Genomic DNA, 25,295 nt, shown 5'->3' on the forward strand with positions numbered 1-25,295 from the left:
AATAATTTAAGATTACATTCAAACAAGAAAAAGATGATTAAAAGTGTAATTAAAACGAGCACAGGACGAGAATGATTATTATAAGTGCATTTTGTAGCTGGATTTTAATTTAAATTAGTAGAAGTTACGAGAGATCATATTGCTTGAATATTCATCCCGACCGTTCGTCCAACCAAACCGCGGTTTATATCACCCGTTAAGATTTACAGCGCAACTTCCACCCACATTTTATTCTCACCCCTCTTTTTCGACGAGAGAGAGAGAGATTATGAGGTCGGTGGCTGCGGTATTCCTTTCCCGGAGGAGGTTCGCTGACTTCATTCGCGTTCGCCCGAATAGAAGAAACAGCCTCCGCTGCTTCTCGTGCTCCTCCGATGCCGTCGATGCGAGGAAGGACGGCGGCGGGGAGGTACCCCACTTACCAGTGCTTATCGTCGGCGCTGGACCTGTCGGGCTCGTTCTCTCTATCCTGCTCACCAAATTGGGTATGCACCTATTCACATGTTTCAATTTTTTCCTCCTTTCTCTCTCCGGGTATTAGAAAATGCATTTGAGAGAAAGGTGCAGATCGGTAGTCGAGGAGCCATTTAGTTGGTTCTCACGGTAACTATGATGTATAGCTAGGATATCTTGTGTTTTGATTCGCTCGGGTTCATGAGATTGAAAGAGACTCCAATGGACAACACAAGACATGCATTATAACTATTTGACTAGCTTTTTTCCTTTTAAGGGCACATGATAATCACACTTTTTTTTTTTACATTTCTCCATCAGTCTCTTCTTTGCCGTTATCAGTCTGTTTGCTCGAACATTTTCCACAATAAGTTGGTTTAAGATTACATTAGCTACTGGTCTATACATATTCCAAAAGCAAATGAACAACTTTTTAAGTTAAGAAACTTTGTAGTAATAAACTTAATGTTACATGCGGAACATGTTGAGTTAATGTCACATGCTCGGACATTTTCCACCATAAGTACCACTTGGCTTCCTGCAATGTTTTCAACAGGTCTCACCAAAATTCGCTGCTGGACAGTATTGTAAACACTACAATGCATCTATTAAAACCTTACGAAGCATGTAGAGGATCTAGTTATCATCATCAATACAGCTACAACTGAAATTGAATGCAATGGCAAACCGAAGGGCTGACTTGAATCAAGAGCCAATGCCATTGTTTCCTTATCGCCAGAGAGAATTCCTACAAGCGCAACGGAGTTTTCTGCAGGAATGAGCAACAATTGAAATCCTCGTCTCAATGGGGAAGAGTCCAAGGAAGAAGAAGAGTCAACAAATCATGGCACCATGCCCAAATGGATTTTGACTTCCTCCTTTTATACTAAGCTCATCCCACAGGGATCATCCACCATAAAGTCCATAACCCGTTAACTGTCCATTAATGTTAACGAATTAGGTTATTGGATCTATACATGCAATCCACATGCGAAGCTTAAACCCCCTTCATGTACCATGCATTAGATCACTTAATAACAATTGTTGTGTGTTGTTAATTCACGTATTAGCCCACCAAATAGACTTAATCCTTCAAGTATGACTACTCCTACCATGATTTTGAAGATGTTCTATTATATGCTCGGACATCTATAGAAAGTACCATGAAAAGCCTATTTTGAACTTTAAAATGTGTTTTACTATTTCTTACCCAAATGGCACAGCTAAGTCTACTGCCATGTAATTGTCTAATACATCTAAAAATTTCCTCCATAATTCCAAGGCCAATTTATTGCTGTTAGATTCTTATTTGACTGACCTCCAGACTAGACAATATGAAGTCCATTAAAATTGGATAATCAAGCTTCTACGGTCTTTGATTTTTTTTTTGGTAAAAAAGGAATTTAAACCCATTTCTATAAACTAAATCTGGTTTAGGAGTCTTGCTAAATTTCACGAAAAGTACTAAAATACATTTCTAATTGTAGATGATAAAAATGTCGGGAAGCCTCTTTAAGTGCATTAAATGAGAACATCCTGGTTTAACAGGAGAATATCTGTCACCATGTTTCATTCTCAAGTAGTGCATTAAATGTTTAGAATTAATAAGATAATTATGTAAGATCCAAGAAATAATGCTTCAGATGTAAGATACTTTACATTGCTGATTTAGATGTGGAGAAAAACTTAATTTTTTACCTAACAATATTGACTTATCTCACATTAACCAATACATCATAATACAAGAAACAAAGGACATGAAGCATCCTGTACAATTCCTGAAGTAAATAGAAATATGTGATACACCTTTTGGTTGATTTAACAATGCATTCAACAATAACCAAAATTGATCAAGTCATCTGGCATCTGCATATCCTTTCTTATGCACTATGATTTGCTATTTTGGAAGTAACTTAGACTTTTGCTTTTTGACCATATTCACACAATGTTGTGGTAGTTTTTCTAGCGTATACTTTTGCAGACTAAGAATTTAACTAAAATGAGAATATGCATATTTCCTTATCATTTTGCATGAAAGGTTCTTGAAGATTGTTTCTCTCCAATTTGTAGGTGTCAAATGCTCAGTTCTGGAGAAAAGTGTGGCTTTTTCTCAACATCCGCAGGCTCACTTCATTAACAATAGGACCATGGAGGTTTCAAAATTGTATTGTTTCTAATACATAGAATATTATTTAAATATGTTAGTGATATTTGGTTATAGGGTTTCTCATTTTAGGTACTATGTCAGAAGATAAGAGTAACAGACCAATGTGTCCATAAAAACATCAATTTCTGATTCTTCTCTTTTAACTTGCAAATATTGTTGAGATCAAATTTTTAATACCATGATGCTTAATTCATCATAATTAATTCACCTCACAGGTGTTCCGGAAGCTAGATGGTCTGGCAGAGGAAATCCAGAATTTGCAGCCACCAGTAGATTTGTGGAGGAAATTCATATACTGCACTTCTTTATCTGGTTTAGTTCTTGGATCCGTGGATCACATGAAGTCTCAAGGTTACAAATAGTAACTGTCTTTTTCACTCAAATGCTCATATCAGTCTTGCTCGTTAACTTCGTGGAATTTTATTCTTTGCTATATTTCTTACAGATGTGGACATGGAACTAAGCCCTGTTTCTGTTGCACACTTTTCTCAGTACAAACTGATGAAATTGCTACTAACAAAGCTTGAAAATCTTGGCTTCTCTGTTTGTTATCCCATTTCAACTGGAAGCTCAACATGGGATAAGAAAATTTTGATGGGCCACGAGTGCATCTCTATCCACCCTACACAAGATGGTGTAAAGGTCAGAAGCTCCTTTTGCAAGGAAGGGAAGATAGAAGAAAGAGATTTTCACTGCAGCATCCTTGTTGGGTCTGATGGCGCTAGAAGTACAGTTCGAAACCTGGTTGGCATTGATATGAAGGGTGAAAGAAACTTGCAGAACCTTGTTAGTGTGCATTTTTTAAGCAGAGATCTTGGGCAATACCTACTTCACGAAAGACCTGGAATGCTCTTCTTTATCTTTAATCCTGATGCTATTGGCGTACTTGTTGCACATGATCTGAACCAGGGAGAATTTGTTCTCCAGGTAAAACAGTCAGAAATCAAAATGAATTTCAGCAATTTGACTGATTTTTTCATTGATTTATTGCTGAAAGTTCCTTGATTTATGCTGATCAATATGCATCATTTGCTTGATATGTTACGGACCTATTTGTAAATATTTTAGGGACCTCTGTGTTAATAAGAGATTTAATAGGGTGTAAAAATTGTAAAGTTGCAATAATGAATATGGATAGAGGCAGAGAGGCTAACTAGGAACTTAAATTTTTTCCCAATAATCATAATATGATGGAAATTGTCTATTGATTTCCGTTTATGATGAAGCTCTAACTAGGAAATTTACGGGTATTACAGGATGTTGGTTTTTAAAACTTCAAATGTTTGAAGGTTATAATTAGAACTTGTTACCTAGATGCAACATGCACAAAAAGTTTATTTGTCGCATATGAGATTTCTACAATGTTATGGGTTTTATGTTTCCACTGCTAAGTTATGGTTTTCCATATGTGATTTAATTGTATGAATGAAAATAAAAAAAAAACTGTAGCGTCCGTCAAGGCTCTGATAAGGGTGGGCGTCACAATTCCTTGCCATGATTGTATGTTTTATGTTCCGCTGCAAAGTTTTAAGGAGTTTCGTATGTGGTCTCTTTATGAATGAATGAAAAAAGAGTAACTGTAGCGTCCGTCTAGGCCCACGTAAGGGCGGGCGTTACAGGGCTGGTCAGGAGGACCACGCCGCAGCAGAAGTCTGGGCTTGGTCAGGAGGACCAAGTTGAAGCAGAAGTGTGGGCTTGGTTAGGAGGACCAAGTTGTAGCGGAAGACTGGGTTGATCAGGAGGATCAGTTGTAGCACAAATCCTGGAGGGCGAAGATAGAGCCAAGCAGGTAAATTCTCCCGAGGGGAATGGGTGAGGACGTGTTCCCGAGGGGAACATTAGACATCGGTCTAACCCAGGATCTCACTGGAGATCTGAAGTTAAGACTCGTAGTTGGTTCCGAGAACCGACTCTAAAATTATCCTTTGCATGTTATTTTGCTAACATCTTTTGCAGGAAGGAAAAATCAAACGAACACAAATTCTGGATGAAAAAGGTGATTTTTCGGGCCTGGAGTCGACTCAGATGGGTTCTGGAGTCGACACAGGCAGAGTCAGCCAAAATCCAGAAGTCAGCGCGTTGATTTTCCGCCAGCTTGGCCTGGAGTCGACTCAAGTAAGGATTTGAGTCGACTCAAGCTGACTCAGAGTCAAAAGTTATCGCCATTGACACCACAGCGACTGGAATCGACCCAGATGGCAATCGGAGTCGACTCAGAGCGGATAACGAGCGAAGACGATAAAGTTTGATCTGTTACGTAAGCTGGAGTCGACCCAGATCTGCATCTGAGTCGACTCAGGAGGGCTATAAAAGGAGGTCGCGAGTAGCAGCTGAGAAATAACTTCTTCACGCATCCAAACTCTATTCTCGCGATTCCCGAGCTTCCGTTCTTCGACGTCGGTGCTGCACTCGATCCAAGCAACTCAAAATCACACCGAGACGCCGAGATCTTCATCCGGGGAGCAACTACGCGGATAAAAAGTTGATACTATTTTATTATTGTTAATTCCTTCTAAACCAAGTTTTTTGTAAACCTTGATTTTGTAATTGTCGATACACTTGCTGCCTTAGTGGAGCAAGTGCCTTAGTGGAATTGCCCAAAGGAAACGGTCAAGGATCGTGGGCCTTGGAGTAGCAACCTTGGGCTGTGAACTAAGTAAAGACCAACCGAGTCTTTACTTTTCACATTATTCACTTCTTGCTTATAATTGTTTTCGTACTTGAGCTTATCTTTCGCTTCCGTTCGCATTCGTGATTTATGGAAAAACTGAAAAGCGTGCAAAATACTATTCACCTCCCCCTCTAGCGTGTTTCCGATCCTACAGGTTGGGCACCGACCCTAGGAAGAACAAAGAAAGCTTTTCCTTTTCTTCCTTCCATGGCCGCCCACTGACAACCCTAGAATTGATATGTCACGATTAGGGTTGCAAATTGAATTTAAATTTTCGAAAACCCACGAAGAATACAAACAAATGCAGTATAGGGGCCTCAAGTCGTATTTTTCTAAGGGCTAATAGAAAATTATTTAATTCGAGCTTTCGTGTCGTTCTTTTTGAGGTTTTCAAATATAAATGGGTCTTGGGGTTTTGGAATGAAATGCAAATTGAAATTGGTAAGTAATTGAAAAATGCAATTCACTAATCTAAACATTCGACAGTCTACTGGCTATCAAAATGGATTTCACAGTTTAATAGGTGCAAGCAAGAAACCAAACAAATAAAATTGATTGAAACTAGTTAACTCATTCTAAATTACTATCAAATTACTTAAACCAAGCTATCTGGCTTCTAATACTCCAAGGAAGATTTGGCACGGAACAGTGCCACTGAAATCAACACTTATCAGACTGAAATTAAGGCAAAGGAAGCTTCTAATCATCTCGAATCAACTACCATAATAAAAACAATCACGAATCTAAGTAATTCTAATGAAACAATAGCATTCAACAACAATTAAAACGAATTACGGCAACTGTAAACAGAAAATCAGAAACTGTAAACTCATCCAACCCTTCTTCCTTGTTTTCCTCAGCTTGGTGTCAATCGAGCTGTTGAATCCACAATGTGAGTTCAATAATCCTCAAGAAACTTCAACTTGGTCTCTTGTGTGATGTACTCGCACAGCACCCCGAATTGCCCGAGAAAAACCCTCTCTGACCAAGATCAGATTGCTGCACGTGGTTGTTTGAGCTGCAAAGCCAGATTTCCTATCTTCCACGTGCTCCAATCGGATTGATAATGATATAGGGAGGCTCCACGATCCTAGGAGAACCCCTCAAAGGAATCGCGACGTTGGATGGTGCTGTGGATGGCCGGAACACGCGAAAATAGGGATTTGGTTGCCGATGAAACCCTCGCCATCGCGCCAAATCCAGCTGCCTGAATATACTCAATCGGTCGGCTTCAGCTTCTCAAGGATCAAGGAATGCAATGGAGGAAGTTTGGGTGGATGGGATTGCCCGTGTGCGTACGCCGCCGAGCAAAGGATCGCTATCGAGAAGATAATGAACAGTGGCGCAGCCACTGTTCATCGATTAAATCTCAGGTTTTATACGGCTGATTAATCTTTGAATCTGGGCCGTTAATTTTTGATCGTGTGATGGAGCTTGATCTGGGGTTTTAGGGCAGCCTAGGGTTTGGAAAAATTTAGGGATCTTGATCAGAGCTTGAGTTAGGTCATGTCCTCCATGTGGCTTGATCAATTTGGGTGAATTTGGCTCGATTCGATCGCGATTGAGCTCGATCTTGGTCCAATTTGAGCCCTACAATCAATTAAACTCAATTAATACAAAAATTCACCATTAAATCATGAAAATTATAATCAAGCCTCACATCATGCAATATAGTACAAATACAATCAAATCGATTCATTAAATAATTTATTTTCATGCAAAAACCCAAAAATAAATCGATTAAAAAATAATAAAATCCTAACTCATCAAATTCCCCCACACTTACCCTTGAGCGTCTCGCTCAAGTCAACAAAATAAACTAAGATTGTACCCCCTAGATCATTCTTAATCATGATTAGAAACAATTAAAAGAGAATTATCTAAGTTGTAGAGTCTCAAAAGCTTAAACCCATGGACTAGACCCTTGTACTCGATTAACCACATAGCAAGTTTCACCCTTCATGATTAATTGAGATAAATGTATCACACTAAATCTCACAAGGTTATTTTCAGTGAATAAAATCAGTGGCTCTCATCCTAATTTATAATGCATGATCAAAGTAAGGTAGAGCTCACTCAAGCAACTTAAGTTTCATGCACTTCCATAAGCTTGCTTGTTTTCTACTCTCCACTACCATTCTTAATTTGGAATCCACATCTATTAGGCTTATTGAAGACATAAAGAGATCAATGAACTGAGATAAATGAAATAGGAATTTAGAAAGAAAAATTCAAGGGAAAAGGAATTCAAATAAGAAAGTGAATGCAAGTGGTAGACATGGGCATAATTAAATGTTATCAATGAACCTTGCCATCCTTCCTAATTTCTTTCCCTTGTATTCCATTTGTTTCAGTGTGATTTTCAGATTCATGAACCAAGGATGAGTTAAACTCATGAGGTTCCTCCTCCTTGATACAAACCCTTCCTTCACTTCTTGTTCTTTTCTTCTCTTCATCACCACAAATGTGCCATTTTGTGTTTTCCTTTCGAATCAAGCCCAATTCTTTCACATCTAGATTTTACAAGAGCTAACAAATAGCATCCAATCATCAGAAACCAAAATTCACTTCACATGAATCCAAAATTTCAATGTATCATTGGCACGTTTAATTCTAAAAATTGCTGAAATTGAATCTGAAACTTTGCTTGTTCTCTCTTGTTTCTTGCTGTTTTTCCTCCATTCTTTTTCCATCATGAAGCTTGATTACTAATGCTAATAACCATGTAAATTTCTGTGAAATTCAATTTCAGATCAGTCCCTCAAAAATTGGCAAGAATCGGCTGAAAAATAAAACTGCATTAACTGATTTTTCTATTTTTTTTTTTTCTATTTTGTTTTTGATTTCTTTTCTGATTGCCATCAACATTTTGGACAACTTGAATCTGAATTTGTTGTTTAGAAAGCAACTGAAATGGAGTAGGTTTTACTATGGATCCAATCACTGATCAGATTCTTGATACACTCATCTTGATACATTCCACAACATCTTCTTATTTTACTCTCTTTTTTTCTATTTTCTTTCTGATTTTTTTCTGATCTTTCTGCATTGATCTGAATCTGACTTTTGCCATCTGAGTTGTTCAATCCTATAGTCTCTTGTATTCCAATCCTACTCAATTCAATTGATTTGCAACCGAGTTTTTGAATTCATTGTTTTTGTTTCTTTTTTTCTGATTTTCTGAATTTCATTTTGTTTTTTCTGATTTTTTTGATTTTTTTTTTAATCCAATCTGATCTTGCTGAATTCTTTTGCTTTCTCAACTCAACACATTTCCAGTAATATAAATCAGTCAATTGCCATTGAAACCGATCCATATGAGACTTCCAAAATCAAAATTGGCACATTACTCATTGTTTTGGCACACCCTTCTCATACTTGATTTTCAATTGGTTCACAAGCTCCATTCCTCCACTTTTGAATCCATCATTTTCTATTCTTCATTTCTTAACATTTGTGACTCCTTTTTGTGCCCAAATCCGGCCACTAAATCAATCATAGCTAATTTACACTTTTGTTCATCCTTGCTTTTCACAACTTGGGCACTTGCTAACTTCCATATTCTTGAAAATTTTCATAGCATCAAATCTCCTTAGAAAAACCATAGTAGCATCAATAACAATGAAGATCTGAATTGCTTCAAACAACATTTCCATTGGCACATTGTTACACTCCAAAAATGGCACAAGCATTCCTAAGTTTGGCACACTTCTCATTCTTTTCTCAAATTTTTTTTTCTTCAAAAATTTCACACATTCCTCCCCACACTTAATTCTTTGACCGTCTCGGGCAAAGGCACATTAATAACATTCAAAAATACCCATGTCCAAGAGAGCATGAAAATTGAACCGAAAATGGGGGTGAAAAATATCAAAGGAAAATGGTTAAACATGGATAAAGCATGAAGTTGTATGGTTTATGGGAGAAATTTTTAAACCTAAATAAATGTGGACCCATCATAGATATTGTAGCCTTGAAAGATTACAAGCAAGTTCTAGAGTGACAATCACCTAAGTGCATCACACAAAATGGTTAACCTCACTAGGTAGAAAAATCACATTATCTCAATTTCATCCTTCTAGGTTCCATCACTAAGGGTAATCCAAGTGTTCAAAAATGTTAATCCATGGACTTAAATTTCCTAGAATAATCAATCAAATTTAATTCACTTTCAAGAGCTTCTAACATGATGTAAAGAAGTCCTAGGGGGGATACATTTATTCCCTACCCTAAACCATGCATGCAAAGGTATTCACAATGAGTTAACTAACCAAAAATGCTCATGAAAATGATTTTTATTACTGATTTAAACTGAAAATATAAAATAAAAACTACATATGGTATTAACAATGAAAAGAAAGTGTAAAGTTGGAACAAACTCCCCTTTAAGTTGGGTAGATAGCATCTATAACGTCCACACCATCCACCTCGAGCTCCTTTAGTTCTTCAAAGTATTTCTTGAGCCGGTGGCCATTCACTTTCCATGAGGTGCCCGTGGCTTCATCCCTAATCTCAATTGCACCATAGGGAAAAATGTTAGTTACAAAAAATGGACCTTCCCATCTTGACCTCAACTTACCTTTGATCAATTTTAGCCTTGATTTGTACAAAAGGACTTTGTCACCCACTTGAAACTCCTTTTTCACAAAATCAAAAACCGATGGTTTGAGTTTCTTTTGTGGTTGATTCCCCTCTTTATTATTCTCCTCCTATTCTACTTTTGATTTCTGGGCAATACTAAATGGTAAACTCTGATTCTCTCCCAAATAAGCATATTTCAAATGATCTGGCAAAGACTTCAATTCAGGCTGTGTCTTCTCTGTAGATATTGGTGATCTCTGGGGCTTAGTGCAATCCCCTACACCCACATATCTATCCTCTGATACCTCTACTAAATCAATCCATAGTGGTGATCCTTGGGGTTCCATGTCATCCCCTACACTCACTGGGTCATCTCCAACTAAAAATAAATCAGGACTAGGCTCCATAACAGTTGTCTCAAGAGTCAATTTATCCTCTACCCTCCTTTTCAAAGCACTCAATAACAGAGAATTACCAGAGAATATGATCAGAAAAGAAGATTATTTTCTTCAGCGTCATTTGCTATTTTTATATTTTTCTGTACACCAGTCGACTGCTCCAAGGACCAGTCGACTGATGGTCTTCAACGGCTATTTGATCTGCATTTAATTAGCCAAAATTTGCCTCAACGGTCACCTAGCAGTCGACTGCACATGGTGTAGTCGACTGCTCCACTCAACTGATCTTTCTATAACTTCAGTGTGTGCTTCTGATCAACCAGCAGTCGACTGCTCCCAGGGCCAGTCGACTGCTCCAGCTGAAACTCTCCATTCAGCTTTTTCACCCCTTAGCCTTGACGCAAACTTTCAAATGTTTTTCGCAAGCCTCGTGCCCTTCCTTACACTAGCTTGAGACGTTTCCCTCAGTTTCATCGTGCTAAGTCTCCCTTTGCCAAGAGACACCGTGCCTCCGGGACTTCATCCTTTGCCAAGTCTTCCAACCTAGACTTTCCTGTGGAGTTAAACCAAACAAGTTAGATTACCAACATTGCCTAACTTAAACTCATTTTAGCCAAACATTAAAATTCAAATCACTTGGGGCAAGATTGCACCAACAATCTCCCCTTTTTTGATGTTTGGTAAAAATTTATTTAAGTTAGATCTTTAAAACAGCATATATCAAATAACAGTAATTTATCCCAGTAAAAACTGAATCAATAACCATTCATAAACACAATGAATCAATAAGTAACATCAAGCATGATTATCCTGAGTATTAAACCATGGATGACCTTTTAACAACCTAACTTGAACACTTCATTTCTCCCCCTTTTTTGTCAATCATCAAAGACAATAGGAACCAATAAGGAAGAGAAATAAATTTTGATTTTAAGATCCAATAAGGAGCATAACATGTCAAACATATCAATATTTGACACAAGCTTCCCTTAAAACCATACACCCTTATGCACCAACAATTTTATTTTGGACATCAAAGTTTTAGATTTTGACCAGTCCAATTGATCAATAATGGTATTATAGAGTATACACTAAGAGTTGGTGGTCAAAGAGTGGTCAATCACCAAGAAACAGGTCAAAAACATAGTTTAATAGATACATCAGTCGACTGGTACCTGCATCAGTCGACTGATGACTAAAAAATATGGTTTTTCAGCCCCAACTTCAAAAATTCATAACTTATTCAATTTTCATCAAAAAATTATGAAATTTGATCCTATAATTACTTAACTAATTTGTCAATAGAGAAAATTAATTTCATAAATTTTACATCATTCAAATATTATTTTGATGCTAAGTATCAAAAACTTAAAACTCTTAGGTTCTTATGATCAAAGTATTAACAATGAACATGAATAGATCTTCACACCAATTAAAAGGCTTAGGATGTGTAATATGTAACGCCCGCAGAATTAGAGTTTCCATAGCTCGTATATGGTTTTTGTTGAGCTTGAAACATAGGAGGGGGCTGCTGAAAATTATGCACTTACTGTGAGTTCGATGTAGGAAGCTGGAATTGCTGAATTTGGCTTGGAAAAGGCTAAAAAACTTACTGTGAATTCGGTATAGGAGGCTGAAATTGTTGATTTCCTTACTGAAATTGATGTTGTGGCTGCTGAAATTGATTAATAGGTTGCTGAAATTGTTGGAATTGATTGGAAAATTACTGAAAACTTGTTGAAAAGGCTGTTGTTGGGGCTGATATGCTTGATACCCTTGCTGAAATAGTTGAAATGGGGGCTGATTTTGAGGTTGAGATGGTTGGGAAGGTTGTTGTTGATAGAAAGAGTTCTCATACTTCAAATTTGGATGATTCTTCCACCCCGGGTTGTATGTGGATGAAAATGGATCGTTCCTTGGTTGAAATTGTGCTCTAGTCAAGGCGGCTAATGATTCATCTTGTTGAAGATTAGGACACAAATCCGAATTATGCTCTTGACTTGAACAAATGCTACAAACTCTCATGGCTTGATTTGTTGATGAAGCTATAGGAAAATTTTGCTCCTTGCCCATGTTGCTCAAAGTCATTTGTTTAACCAATGATGTCAATTCCAAGAGTGAGTTCTTTATCTCCCTTTGTTCATTTGAAACTGCTTGAACTTCACTAACCCCTCTAGTAGAAAGTGCTCTACTCCCAAATTGTTGTGAATTTTCTGCCATGTTGGAAATCAATTCTCTTGCTTGCTCAGGGGTTTTGTTCACCAAGGCTCCACCAGCTGCAGCATCAATCATGCTTCTATCCATGGGAAGTAAACCCTCATAAAAATACTGAACAAGAAGTTGCTCACTAATTTGGTGTTGAGGACAGCTAGAGCATAACTTCTTGAACCTCTCCCAATAATCATAAAGGGACTCCCCCACCACTTGCTGAATGCCACATATGTTCTTCCTTATGATTGCTGTCCTGGATGCTGGAAAATTTTTTTCTAAGAATGCCTTCTTCATTTCAATCCAGCTAGAGACATGTCCAGTAGGCAAATAATAGAGCCAATCCTTTGCTACTCCAGTCAGTGAAAAGGGAAAAGCTCTTAGCTTGATGTCTTCTTCAGAAATTCCTTGTGGCTTCATGGTGGAGCACACTATATGAAACTCGTGCAGGTGTCTGTTTGGATCTTCTCCAGATAATCCCTGAAACTTGGGCAGAAGGTGAATGAGGCCTGATCTGAGCTCGAAATCCCCAGCTAACTCTGGATAGGCAATGCATGAGTACTGATAACCATCATCAGGAGCTGCAAGCTCCTTCATGGTCTTGTTGTTACTGTTCTCTGCCATAGGACTGCTCAAATCTGAATTACTGCTTTCTGTCACGTTAGAAGCTCTTTCTCGAATTTTCAAGGACCTCAGTGCTCTCAAAGTTCGTTCTAACTCTGGATCAAACTCAGCTAAATCATCACCTGCACTCCTGGTCATAAACTCAACAAAAACAAAGGAAAAAGATCAGATATGCAATTAATTCAAGAAAAATAGAAACAAAAAATGCAAAACTATACTAAAGCTCAAAGTAAACAATTTCTACTAGATTCCCCGGCAACGGCGCCAAAATTTGACAACCCTAGATTTGATATGTGTCACGAGTAGGGTTGCAAATTGATTTTAAATTTATCGAAAACCCACGATGAATACAAACAAACGAAGTATAGGGGCCTCGAGTCGTATTTTTCCAAGGGCTAATAGAAAATTGTTTAATTTGAGCTTACGTGTCGTTCTTTTTGGGGTTTTCAAATATAAATGGGGTTTTGGTGTTTTTCAAATGAAATGTAAAGTCTTCTTCCTCAAATTGTGGAAATTAGAAATCAAACTAAAATTGAAGGGAACACTAATGCTAAGCTCTAAACATCATTAAGCAATGAGGAAAACAACTAAACTGAAACTTGAAATGCAATTATAAAACAAAGAGAAGTTAAAACTAGGCTAAGATAACAAATTGAGAGGAAACAATTCTAGCTTGCTAAACAATGATGCAATCTAATTATCAGTAACACTTAACTATCAGAAACCAATTGCTTAAGCTAGTAAAGAGCCATTGATCAGAAACAACTTAACTATCAAAAACAGCTACTGATACGGAACAATAACTAATACTAAACAGTAACTTGAAATCAGAAACAAAAGCCATTGATCAGAAAGAAACAACAAGACATTACCTAAACAACTCAAAATTAACTGATCAAACAACTAAAGAACAACAATGTCAATGTTCAGAAATGAATTACAGCAACTGTAAACAGAAATCAGAAATCAGATAAACACATCCAACCCTTCCCTGTTCGATTTCGTCTCCTCAACTTGGTGTCAATCAAGCTGGTGAATCCACAATGTGGCTTCAATAATCCCTCTGGAGTCTTCAACTAGGTCATTGTGTGGTTTGCTCGCTGCCAACACCAGAAAAATGCCGAAGAAAAACCCTTTTTGAATAAAACAGAATGCTGCGCGAGGACGTTTGAGCTGCAAAACTGGATTCTGTGCTTCAACGTTGCTCCGATTGACTTTATGGCGATTCTAGGATGCTTCGCGATCCTCAGAGAACCCCTCAACGGATTGCGACGTCGGATTTTGCTGTGGATGGCCGGAACAAGCAGAAACAGAGGACTTTGGCTGCCGGTGAAACCCTCACCGTCGCGCCAAATCCAGCTGCCGGAATATACCCAATCGACCAGCTTCAGACTCCTCGTGGATCAAGGAACGCAATGGAAGAGGTTTGGGAGGAAGGGGCTTTGCCTATGCGTACGTCACTGAGCAGGGGAGCGCTTTCGGGACGATGAACAGTGGCGCAGCCACTATTCATTCATTTAATTTGGGTTTTTATACTCTGATTAATTGAAGGATCTGGGCCGTCCATTTCTTGATCCTGTGATGGAGCTTGATCTGGGGTTTTAGGGCAGCCTAGGGTTTGAAAAATTGATGGATCTTGATCAGGCTTGAGCTAGGTCATGTCCTCCATGTGGGCTTGATCAATTTGGGCAAATTTGGCTCGATTCGATCGCGATTGAGCTCGATCTTGATCCAATTTGAGCCCTATAATCAATTAACAATCAATTAATACAAAATTTACCATTAAATCATGAAAATTATAATCAAGCCTCAGATTATGGCAATATAACACAAATATAATCAAATCGATTCATTAAACAATTTATTTTCATGCAAAAACCCAAGAATGAATCGATTAAAAATGCATAAAACCCTAACTCATCAAGAGATAAGTGGAAATTTGATTCAACGAAATATGAGAAAATGGATCAGAGAAAGATAGATTGATGAGTGGAAAGCAGTAGAATTCGAAAGATGAATGACGCAACTTGAGTTAGTCCCTAATTAGATCAGGTGTGAAAACAATGTCAATACCGGTGGCTCTAAATATATATCTAAGGTCATCTATTCTGGTTAAATGTTATATTTGAGAGGTATCTTAAGACAATCACCTTAGATAATGTACTATTTATTGGATAAATAAAATCACTATTTATTCTCTATGTATTTGATTTGATCTTAAACACAATTAATGATGTCCATAATACAATGCATAATATGAGAGATATTATGATTGAATCACAATTAGTAAGTATCTCTACATATGTAATTTTAAATATTTTAAAATATTTCCTAGTCAATGAATTAATGAAATTGGACATCATTGATTCTATAAGACTAGCATATGTTAGACTCTTTAGTTTTACCAAGCAGTCAATCCTAACTAGCTTGCAACATTGAGATATTGAGAGTTAATATATGGATGCTAGTTAAGGGTAACTAGTTCATCGGAAATAACCTGCTATGAGACTTCATGTGGTTCCATACATGTCTTTGAAGATCTCATTGTAACTCAAGTGTAAGTTTCTTTCGACTTGAGGTATTCAAGTCATCTTGGTCATGAAGACTTGTATTTTGACATCTTAAGCAAACGTCTCTACGGAGGTGTGGACCTAAGATGATTGAGTATAAGTTGAAGTATTCAAAGGTGATTGAATAGCCCATAGAGGATTTATTATTCCTTTTATTAGCAAACGTATACTCTATGGCCACTTGTCAAGATTGTTACTCATAAGTCTTTGGCCAAAGTAGAAACACGTCAAGAGGATGGTCCTCTTGGACAAATATTTTCAGTAACTTGAATTTGCAGGGCAAGGAACTACTACTTGGACTAGGTGTGACGTAGTCAGCCTAGTGGGTACTAACACATAGACCATGTCTTGAACTAAACGAGTATAGGATGTGTGAACGACACACGAACAACTGTAGCTACTGAAGGGTTTAGAAGTAGTTCTGGAATCAACTGTGATTTTCTGATTAATTGAGGGTCATGATGTACTACTAGGTGTCACTCATGATCGATCCATAATTAATGGTTAATTATAGATGACCAACATAAATCGAGAACCTATAAGGTCATATGCACTACGAGATTCTCCAAGGGACATAAAACGAGTTTGAGAATTGAATTCTCAAATCAAGAGAGATTGAGTCTCGTTGGACCAGACGAAGGGCAAATATAAAAAATATTTTGTCGGAATAGAAGCTCGAATGGGCCACGTCTTTTGAAGACAAAGTAGACCCTCTTTGATTTAATTATAAACCAAATTGGTTTGATTTTAAATTCAAAAGTGGTTTGATTTTGAACCAACACAGTTTGGTCTTGAACCAAACTTAAGGCTATCAGTTTGGAGTTTGAGTTAATGGATGTGAATTTTTGGTTCGTGAACCAAACCCATTAGAGATCTATAAATATATTTCTAAAGAAAAGAGATTTAATGGATTGAAAACCTAAAGGTTAGGTTTTAATATCCACCTCTTCTCTTCCACTAGCCGCCGACTACAACCCATTGTCACCCACTTGTTGCCGCCCCCTTGTGATGTTTCTGCCATCCAAAGGAGGCTTCTCTGAGATCACCTCCAGCCAAACTTCCTTCCATAGGTTAGCTGCCTCCCTATGTTGGTCTTTCCCCGAGCCAAAAGACCAAGAACCGACGATCAAAGCAAGGAGCAAGAGAAGAAGTAATGGTTGTTTCTCTGCCGCGAGGCATCCTCCTTCCTTTCTCTTTGGCCATTGTTCCAGTGGACAATTGTTGTTGTTGAAACTCGCATGCCCCTTGTTGACAATGAACCGTCCAATCTTTGAATGGCAATGTGATCATCTCTGTTCAATTCAACAGTCACTAAATACCGAATCAGACAGTAGATCTTCTCTTGGATCGTTTGTCTCTTTCCTTCGACTAGTATCGAAACAGAAAAATGACACGTGACTTAGGGAAGTCGTCTCGAGGAGATCTCGACATGGATAGGAGTAGAGGCAACCTTTCTCAAGGTTGCTAGTTGATGTTGTTTCTACTTTGCGTCATTTAACAAGTATATCTTGTTTATGCCTTTTATCTATGATTATATTTGCATGCGTGTGTATCCTCGTATGAGTTTTTATGCATAAATAGTAATAAAATAGTTTATTATGTTTCCACCGCATGTTTAGTAAAACATAAAATGCGTATATAAAAATCCAAGAATGATATCAAAGTCACTACGTGTTTCAACATAGATCGTAAATTTTTTTTAGCATGTCATAGGTTGTCTAAAAATTATATTTTGGATATGTTAGAATATTTTAGATAAGGAAATGATTTTCTAATCTGATATAAAAATTTTTTACGTTTGAAAAAGTTTTCTAATTTATTAGGAAATCTAATTTTGAAAATTATTTCCTAATATGATTAGGAAAAACAAATCTTTGAAATTGTTTCCTAATTAAATTAGCAATTTTTAGATTTAGAATTATTTTCTAATAATATATATAATTAGATTTAAAAGTTATTTTCTAATCTAATAAATGAATTATGATATATAAAATCAAATACTTTAACATATTTATTTCTTAAATTAATTTATGACAATGACAGCATGACTTATGTCATAATGTATGCCATGACATATGCATGATTAATATGATTAATGTCATGTTATATTGAAATGTCATGATTATGTCATATAAATGCATATAGATAGTTTTCTATTTTACATGTAAATGATGAGACCAAATAAGATAAAGAAATCTCTTGTTTTAAATTTTAAAGCTTATACCTTCCATTAATATAGTCTAGAATTTGAGTTTAATTTTAATCATGTGTTGTTGAACTCTCTCCAAGCCTAACTTAAAATTAAACATGTTTGGACCATTGAGATATGATCTCATGATTAATAAAAGAAATTAAAACAGGAATGAATTAATGACACTTGCAAGTAAAACTGAATTATCCCTAACCTAGAAATGCAATGCAAGAAATTAAGGAATTTAACAGCTAAACTAAAATAAGAAATTGAGTTTAAAGAACCTAATCTAGCTTGAAAAAAAATCAAAGCAAGATGCAATCCAACTAATCACTACAATTCATCCAACACAATCAACAAAAGCTTAAACAAACAACTTAAAACCTAAAACCTGTATTCAACTCAAACTGTTGCTGGCACGGAACAGTGTCTTTGGCACGGAACAGCAACGCAATGAATTAGAGTTGGCACAAAACTAAATTAGCATACTATCACCGTGCATTAACCAAACAACTTGTATTCAAAGGGTTTTAACAGGTTTGTAATTGTAACACCTGTATTTTCCACCCTTAAGGTTTTGAATATGATAAATTTTATATTGACTTAGTTCGTGAAAAAAAGGGGGTTTTTTAAAGGGAATGAGAAGATTCATCTCGTAAAGACGAATTAAACAAAATTGGTTTAGGTCAAATCAGAAACCGTTTGATTAGTGAACCAAACGAACCAAGATTGAATCAAACTGAACCAAGTTGGTTTGGTTCATACTGAAAGGGAGTTTGATAAAATAAATAGGTGAAAAGATTCGTCTTGCAAAGATGAATCTAACAAAATTAGTTTGGATCAATTCGGAAGTCGTTTGATGGCCGAACCAAGCGAACCAAAATTTAATCTGGTTCGATTTAAGAAATTAGACCCGGTTTAATCGGGATTTCTTAATCCCGAATTTAGGAGTACTGTGCACTCCTCTTTTATTTGGCCGCCGCTTCCTCTCCGCGCGACCCGCGCCCAAGCGAGCCACATCCGCCGCCGCCGCCCGATTCTGCCGGCGAGGAACTCGGAACGGACCGAGGAAGAGGGCTATAAGAGGAGTCCGAGATCCCAAACCCTAGCCAACCTCCGCCGCGCCCTCTCTGTCGCTCGACCGACACTGCTTCCCTCTGTTCTCCTTCACCGGCCACAAGGAAACCTAGATCGGAGAACAACTCTTCCTCCGCCGCGAGCCGTGCGACCAGCGTCGCCGTCCCCTGCGGACCAGAGCCCCGACCGCCGTCCTCCTTCGTCGCCACACGTGGAGGAGACTTCCGATCGCCACCCCTGTTCCACGCCGCGCCTGCCCTGTTCGCGTGGAGAAGACGAAGCCGCCGCTTTCCTCTGCGCAGGCGCTGCCGGTCTTCCCTGCTCGCCTCAGCCTCCTCCCGCCGAGCAGCAGACGCCACCTTTACCTCTGCCTTGTTCACGCGAGGAAGAAGACGGAACAGTGGTGCTTAAACAAGGTAAGTTAATTAAAGGGTTTAATTAGGTTAATTAAGTAAGATAATTAGCTAATTAAGGTTAGTTTAGGGTGGTTAAATGATGTGCGATAAATAATCTGATTAAGTAAGATGATTAATATGTCAATCAAATAATTAAGTAGGTAATTAAAGATTATTTGATTAATGAAATATGATAATTTGTTAATTAATCATTAATGATTAGTTTAGTGATTAATTAGTATATATTTAAGGGATTTGGTACAGGGTTAACTCTTAAGCCGGTTAAGTCAGGTTAATAATTACGGATAAGTCATAGTTATGATTTCTGCTAGGTCGCACAGAGAAGGCACTAGAGCATTTCGGAGAAGTCTTCGAATTCACAAACCGTAGCATTTAAAACCTAGTGAGCAGACAAGGTAAGTGCATCTCTCACCTGCAGTATGAGTAGTTCTGTTGTTTCTGTTTTTCCATAGTATAGATTTTATTAAAGTATATGCATGATTTTGTTAAAGCATATGTAAATGGTAGAATTGCATGATATAAGAAGTATAAGAAAGGTATTTTACTTTTAAGAGGCGGGTATCGGGCACAAGATTCGCCCATAAGAAATGCAAGGCATAAAGGATTCCGGGCACAAGGTTCGCCCACAAGGAAGGAATCCATGGGCACAAGGTTCGCCCACAATGAATTCCGGGCACAAGGTTCGCCCACAAGGAAAGAAATTTAAGGCACAAGGTTCGCCTATATAAGAGATGTCTACATTGATACCTCGCTGGGCCCAAAGAAGGATGTTTATTTATTTTCACTTATATATAGTATAAGTTTTCCCCCATCATTTACCAGCATTTTCTTTCATATAATAGCATATGTTATGACGAAGTTTTCTATGATTTTTGTGAGTTAGATGATGTACTTACTAAGCATTGCTTATAGTTTGCATTCCTCATATTGCAGATAAATGAAAGGAAAAGTTTTAGGAAAGAGGAGGCAGTTGGAAAAGTGTTTGATGTGTGGTGTCGACGGAACCGCGGAATAAGATCAAGAAATTATATAAATGTTTACTTTACGTCTAAGAAGTTTATTTTTATTTCTTTTGCTTCCGCATGTTAAACAGAAAAAAAGATTGATCTGAGTTATTTTCATTTAATAAGTAAAAGTTAAGGAAAGTTTAAAGTACGTAACATCTCCCTATTAGTATAAGAAAGAGGGGGGGCATTACAGTAATCAAGCTAATTGATTCGCTGATATGGAATAGTGCCAATAGAATTTCAGAGTTTCAGATGAAGGGTTTCAATTACAAACAAGTTGAGAAATGGAAACTTAAGAAACTCAAAATAGATTAGAATGCAAACAAACGATAAGTATCAACTAAGTAAACCGAATTCACAGGGTTTGATTCGAACACCAAAATTAGAATTGAAGTAAATAGAAACAGAAAATGCAGAAATCAGAATGAGGTTTCAGAAGCATCCTTCAAATCTTCCCCTTGTCTCTTTAATTTGGTGTCAACAAACGGCCTAATCCAACAATGTGGCTTATACAATCCCGTTAGAAGCTTCAACTTGGTCGCTGGTGCGGTTGCTCGCTGCCCGAACCATGAACAGCCCAAAGAAACCCTCTCCGGCCTGAACAGAGCTTAGTGCCGATGATGTTCAGCTGCAAAAACAGGATTTCTCTCCTCCTCCTTGCGCCGATGAGCTTGCTGAAGCCTTGGACGTGTTTTGCGAGCTTTGGAGGACCCCTCGTCGATGTGCAATTTCAGTTTGTTCAGCAATTCATTGGAAATGCCAAGAACAGAGGAAGCTGCACCGGTGAAACCCTCTCCGACGCTGAGCTTACAGTCACTGATTCACACCTAATAGACCAGCTTCGAATTCCTCGAGGGTCGGAGATTACAATGGAGTTGGATTTTTCGGATGGGGCTTGGCCAGGAGTTACGCTCCTTCTCAGGGGAAGTCGCGCAAGGAAGGCGATGAATAGTGGCGCAGCCACTGTTCATCGATTAAACCTTGGTTTTTATACCTATGATTAATCTTTGAATCTGGGCCGTTGATTTCTAATTCAGCGGTACAACTTTGATCTGGGGTTTAGGGCGCTTTGATATGGGGTTTAGGGCAGCCTAGGGTTTGGGAAAAAATGATAGATCTTGATCAGGCTTGAGTTAGGTCATGTCCTCCATGTGGCTTGATCAATTTGGGCGAACTTGGCTCGATTCGATCACGATTAAGCTCGATCTTGTTCCGATTTGAGCTCTACAATCAATTAACATCAATTAATGCAAAATTCACCATAAAATCGTAGAAATTATAATCAAGCCTTTAATTATGCCATATAACACAAATATAATCAAATCGATTCATTAAACAATTTATTTTCATGCAAAAACCCAAAAATAAATTGATTAAAAATACATAAAACCCTAACTCATCACGGCGCTCGGGCACGATCGTTGCATCCGGGAGAGGAGATGCTTGTGTTGCACCGTTAGGAAGAAGAAGGAGAATCGTGATTTCAAGGAAGAGAAAACACGATTTGGAAAGGGGCGACCGTAGCTAGGGTTTTTTTTTCCTGTTCTCTCACGCAATCAACTGGCTTAATCGGGATTCACACAATTTCCATGTCAATGATGAACGTTGGTTATATATGATTTTTAATCTTGTTTAACGCTTATCTACTTGTAATTCATTGTATATGATCTACTTTATCACACCTTATTCCTTTATTATTACATGTTTCTACTTCTTTTGTTCGAAAATTTGCTCTTTGCATGTTTTTGATTGACAGGATGAGATTCGAAACTAAAACGATGCATTATTGATGGTGGAGCAAGGAGTGAAGAAAAGAGACTTGCACTGGTCGTGCTCATCATCACGGGCAGGTTTCCTACGCAGCAAATACGAAGAAAAATGGAGAAAAAGGAACAACAAAATAGTTCAAGGTTGTGCCCCATCATCCGGATCAGTTTTGAAGCTTCCAGAGAGTGCCACGGGATAAGGCACGGCCATGCCAGGCCCAACACGGCCGTGCCAATCTAGGCATGGCTGTGCCTCACATTTCCAGGGCTCAGACATGGCCAGGTCGTGCCAAGAGGCACGACCGTGTCTTTTATCTGGATAGTTTTGCAGACTGAAAGTAAAATAGGCTTAACTTTTAGCTTAGATTGACCCACGGGCCGTAACACCTACCAAAATGAAGATAACTTCAAGATCTACAACTTTACTTCAGCATGTGCTGAATGATTCCTTCTCTAGGCCATGCTAAATAGCACAGTCGTGCCTCCTAACCACTGCCACGCTGGATGCTCTGCCCAAACTGCAGACTAAACTTTGAACCATCATAACTTTCGGCTCAGATGGAGTTATGGGTCGGTCCACCCACCAAATTGAAGATAAATTGATGCTCTACAACTTTAGTTTAGAGTTCAATTAAAGAAAACTGATTTTATTGGGTGAAAAACTTATTGAGGTAGAGCCTTGTAAAAGAGGAAAAATCTAGGCAGTTGAGGGGGAGACTTGGAACCCTAAGGTCTTAGCTTGGGGAGTGTCCTCTCCACTCCGGGGAGACCCTAAAAGCTTCATCTTCATCGATCCATCCTACTTCAGAGTGAAAAGATCTTCCAAAGATGCCCGAACTTCAAGATAAGTTCTCCCCTCTCTTGTGGATGGTGATTTTCTTGCATTCTTATTGTAGTCTTCTTGTAATGGAGTAGATCTATGAGTTTAGGAGGTAGGATGAACATTAATGTAATGATGGTGATGTAAGAACTAGTTCATGTTATTTTTTCCTATTCTATGAAGTGTTTATACTTATTTCACATATTGTGTGCCTTGAACATGTTCGATGATATGTTTGTGTGAGCGCATGTACATGATTATGAGGGGTAGATTACGGTATAAGGAGATTTTAGGATCATATGACCGGGGCATCTTGTGACAAGAGGTAAACCTTAATCGGACTGTAAGATACAAAAATTTTTAGGGTTGATTGAAATAATTTAACCCTAATAGGCAAGATTTAAGGGGATTAATTATTAGGTCTAATAATGGTGGTTAAAGGCTAGATATTTATTAGATTGGATTCCATTGGGTTTAATAACTAAACCCATTTGCCAACTTAATTTATATCAACCCATTAACCTTATCAAGCCCATTTAAACCTAGCTAATTTTAGCCCAATTTAGAAATAGGGTTATTGGAGTGGTTATAGCTTGAACCCGTTAACCCAAAACCTAAAACTAAACCCGGTAAGAAATCTAAACTCGCGAACCCCTCCTCCTCCAGCCGCGATCCCCACCTACGCCCGAAGCCTTCTTCGCCATGATTCCTTCTTCCATTTCGCCTGAAGCCGCGATCTCCCACCTTCACCGACTTTCTTCCTTTCTTCTTCTCCCGAGCAGCATGTTCTTCCCCCGATCAGCGTTCTTCTTCGCATGAGCTCCAGATCGATGGCATTTCCTCCCCTACCAAGATTTTGTTTCCTGCCTGAGCAGACGTAGTGGTTCTTCTATGCGGCGGTGCGAGGGTTTCTGGATTGCCAACCCTACCCTTCCCTTCCTTCTCCTCTTCTCCATCGCATTCAGCTTTCTTCCTCTTCCTGGTGAGATCGCGATCAGTTCCTATTTGCGCCGACGGCGATCAGCGAATAGGGGAGTTTGAGCAGATTGATCTGAGGTAGGTTTGGAATTTAGGCTACGTTTGGTAGGACGTAATGTAATCACGCTTGTAATGTAATCAAGTTTTTAATATAATGTAATGTAATCAAGATTACATTATTATGTTTGGTTGAAGGAATGCATGTAATCTTTGATTACAAGGATGATTACATTACAGTGTTTGGTATCCATTATTTTCAGTAAGGAATATAATTTTTATTATTATAAAATACCAATAATACCCTTCCTCCCTAACCGGGCTCGTGGAGAGGGATCACCTGCGCTAGCGCCAGCAGGGTGTGGCCGCCCTGCTGTGGTGGAGGCACGGCCACGAGGAGTTGATGTTCTGTTGGGAGGCACGACCAGAGGCAGACTACTTCTCTGGTGGGAGACACGCCCGTGCCTCTGAGGCACGACCACGGGCAGGTGCTCCTCTGGTGGAGACACGGCCGTGTCTGGGGGACACGGCCATGCCTTGGCGTGGCTCTGTTGAGGAGACATGGCCGTGTCTGGGAGACACGGCCATGTCTGGCTGCTGCAGGAGGAAGGCACGGGTGTGCCTTTGGGGCACGGCCTGGGCTTGTTGATCTTCTGTTTGAAGGCACGCCCGTGCCCTTGAGGCACGGTCTCAGGAGGTGATAGATGTTGGTGCAATCTTTGCCCCAAGTGCATTGAGTTTCAATGTTTGGCTAAACTAAGTTTGAAGTTAGGCAATACTTGTGATCTAACATGTGTGATGCAAGTTTGCAGGAAAGTCCAAGCGTAGTCTTGGCAAAAGCAAAAGTCCAAGTGGGTAGTCTTGGCAAAGGAAAAGTCCAAGTGGGTAGTCTTGGCAAAGAAAAGTCCAAGTGGGTAGTCTTGGCAAAGCAAAAGTCCAAGTGGGAAGTCTTGGCAAGCAAAAGTCCAAGTGGGTAGTCTTGGCAAGGAAAAGTCCAAGTGGGTAGTCTTGGCAAGCAAAAGTCCAAGTGGGTAGTCTTGGCAAGGAAAAGTCCAAGTGGGTAGTCTTGGCAAGGACTTGACATGACGAAGCTGATGGAAGCATCTCAAGCTAGTGCAGGGAAGGCATGAGGCTGTGGGAGATGTTTGAAGGCCGAGGTCTAGGTCAAGAGAAGCTGAAATGTGATTTTTCAGCTTCACCAGTCGACTGGCCCTGCCAGCAGTCGACTGCTCATAAATCAGACGCACACAGAAAAATCAGTCGAGCCAGAGGAAGACAGGAGTCGACTGGGCAGTCGACTGGTGTTATGGTGAGTCGACTGTTGCCAGTCGACTGGTCTTGGAACAGTCGACTGTGATTTGAACGTTGCAG

General features: G+C 38.8%; 2 protein-coding genes across 2 annotated transcripts; one reads left to right on the forward strand and one right to left on the reverse strand.

Moving 5' to 3' along the window:
* The first annotated feature begins 243 nt into the window (after positions 1-243).
* On the forward strand, positions 244-6,450 carry LOC141821699 (uncharacterized). Its single transcript, XM_074709054.1, has 6 exons — positions 244-485; positions 2,524-2,606; positions 2,836-2,971; positions 3,066-3,547; positions 4,577-4,735; positions 6,367-6,450. Exons 1-6 carry the CDS (start codon positions 269-271, stop codon positions 6,448-6,450), a joined length of 1,161 nt encoding a protein of 386 aa, XP_074565155.1. The 5' UTR covers positions 244-268.
* A 3,550-nt stretch (positions 6,451-10,000) lies between these two features.
* LOC141821700 (uncharacterized) lies at positions 10,001-13,240 on the reverse strand. The gene is made up of 2 exons (XM_074709055.1): positions 12,045-13,240; positions 10,001-10,316 (listed from the first exon to the last, which is right to left on the reverse strand). Exons 1-2 carry the CDS (start codon positions 13,238-13,240, stop codon positions 10,001-10,003), a joined length of 1,512 nt encoding a protein of 503 aa, XP_074565156.1.
* Positions 13,241-25,295: the final 12,055 nt, after the last annotated feature.

The sequence above is a fragment of the Curcuma longa genome, chromosome 2 (genome assembly GCF_044706935.1).
Source record: "Curcuma longa cultivar G26 ecotype Majalengka, Jawa Barat chromosome 2, ITB_CL_G26_1.1, whole genome shotgun sequence".
Classification (NCBI taxonomy): domain Eukaryota; kingdom Viridiplantae; phylum Streptophyta; class Magnoliopsida; order Zingiberales; family Zingiberaceae; genus Curcuma; species Curcuma longa.

Coding starts and splice junctions, on each gene's coding strand:
- LOC141821700 (XM_074709055.1), bottom strand. CDS start 13,240: ATGACCAGGAGTGCAGGTGATGATTTAGCTGAGTTTGATCCAGAGTTA. Junction 10,317..12,044: donor TTTCAACTATTTCAGCAAGG/GTATCAAGCATA, acceptor TGCTTTGAAAAG/GAGGGTAGAGGATAAATTGA.
- LOC141821699 (XM_074709054.1), top strand. CDS start 269: ATGAGGTCGGTGGCTGCGGTATTCCTTTCCCGGAGGAGGTTCGCTGAC. Junction 486..2,523: donor TATCCTGCTCACCAAATTGG/GTATGCACCTAT, acceptor TCCAATTTGTAG/GTGTCAAATGCTCAGTTCTG. Junction 2,607..2,835: donor TTAACAATAGGACCATGGAG/GTTTCAAAATTG, acceptor TTCACCTCACAG/GTGTTCCGGAAGCTAGATGG.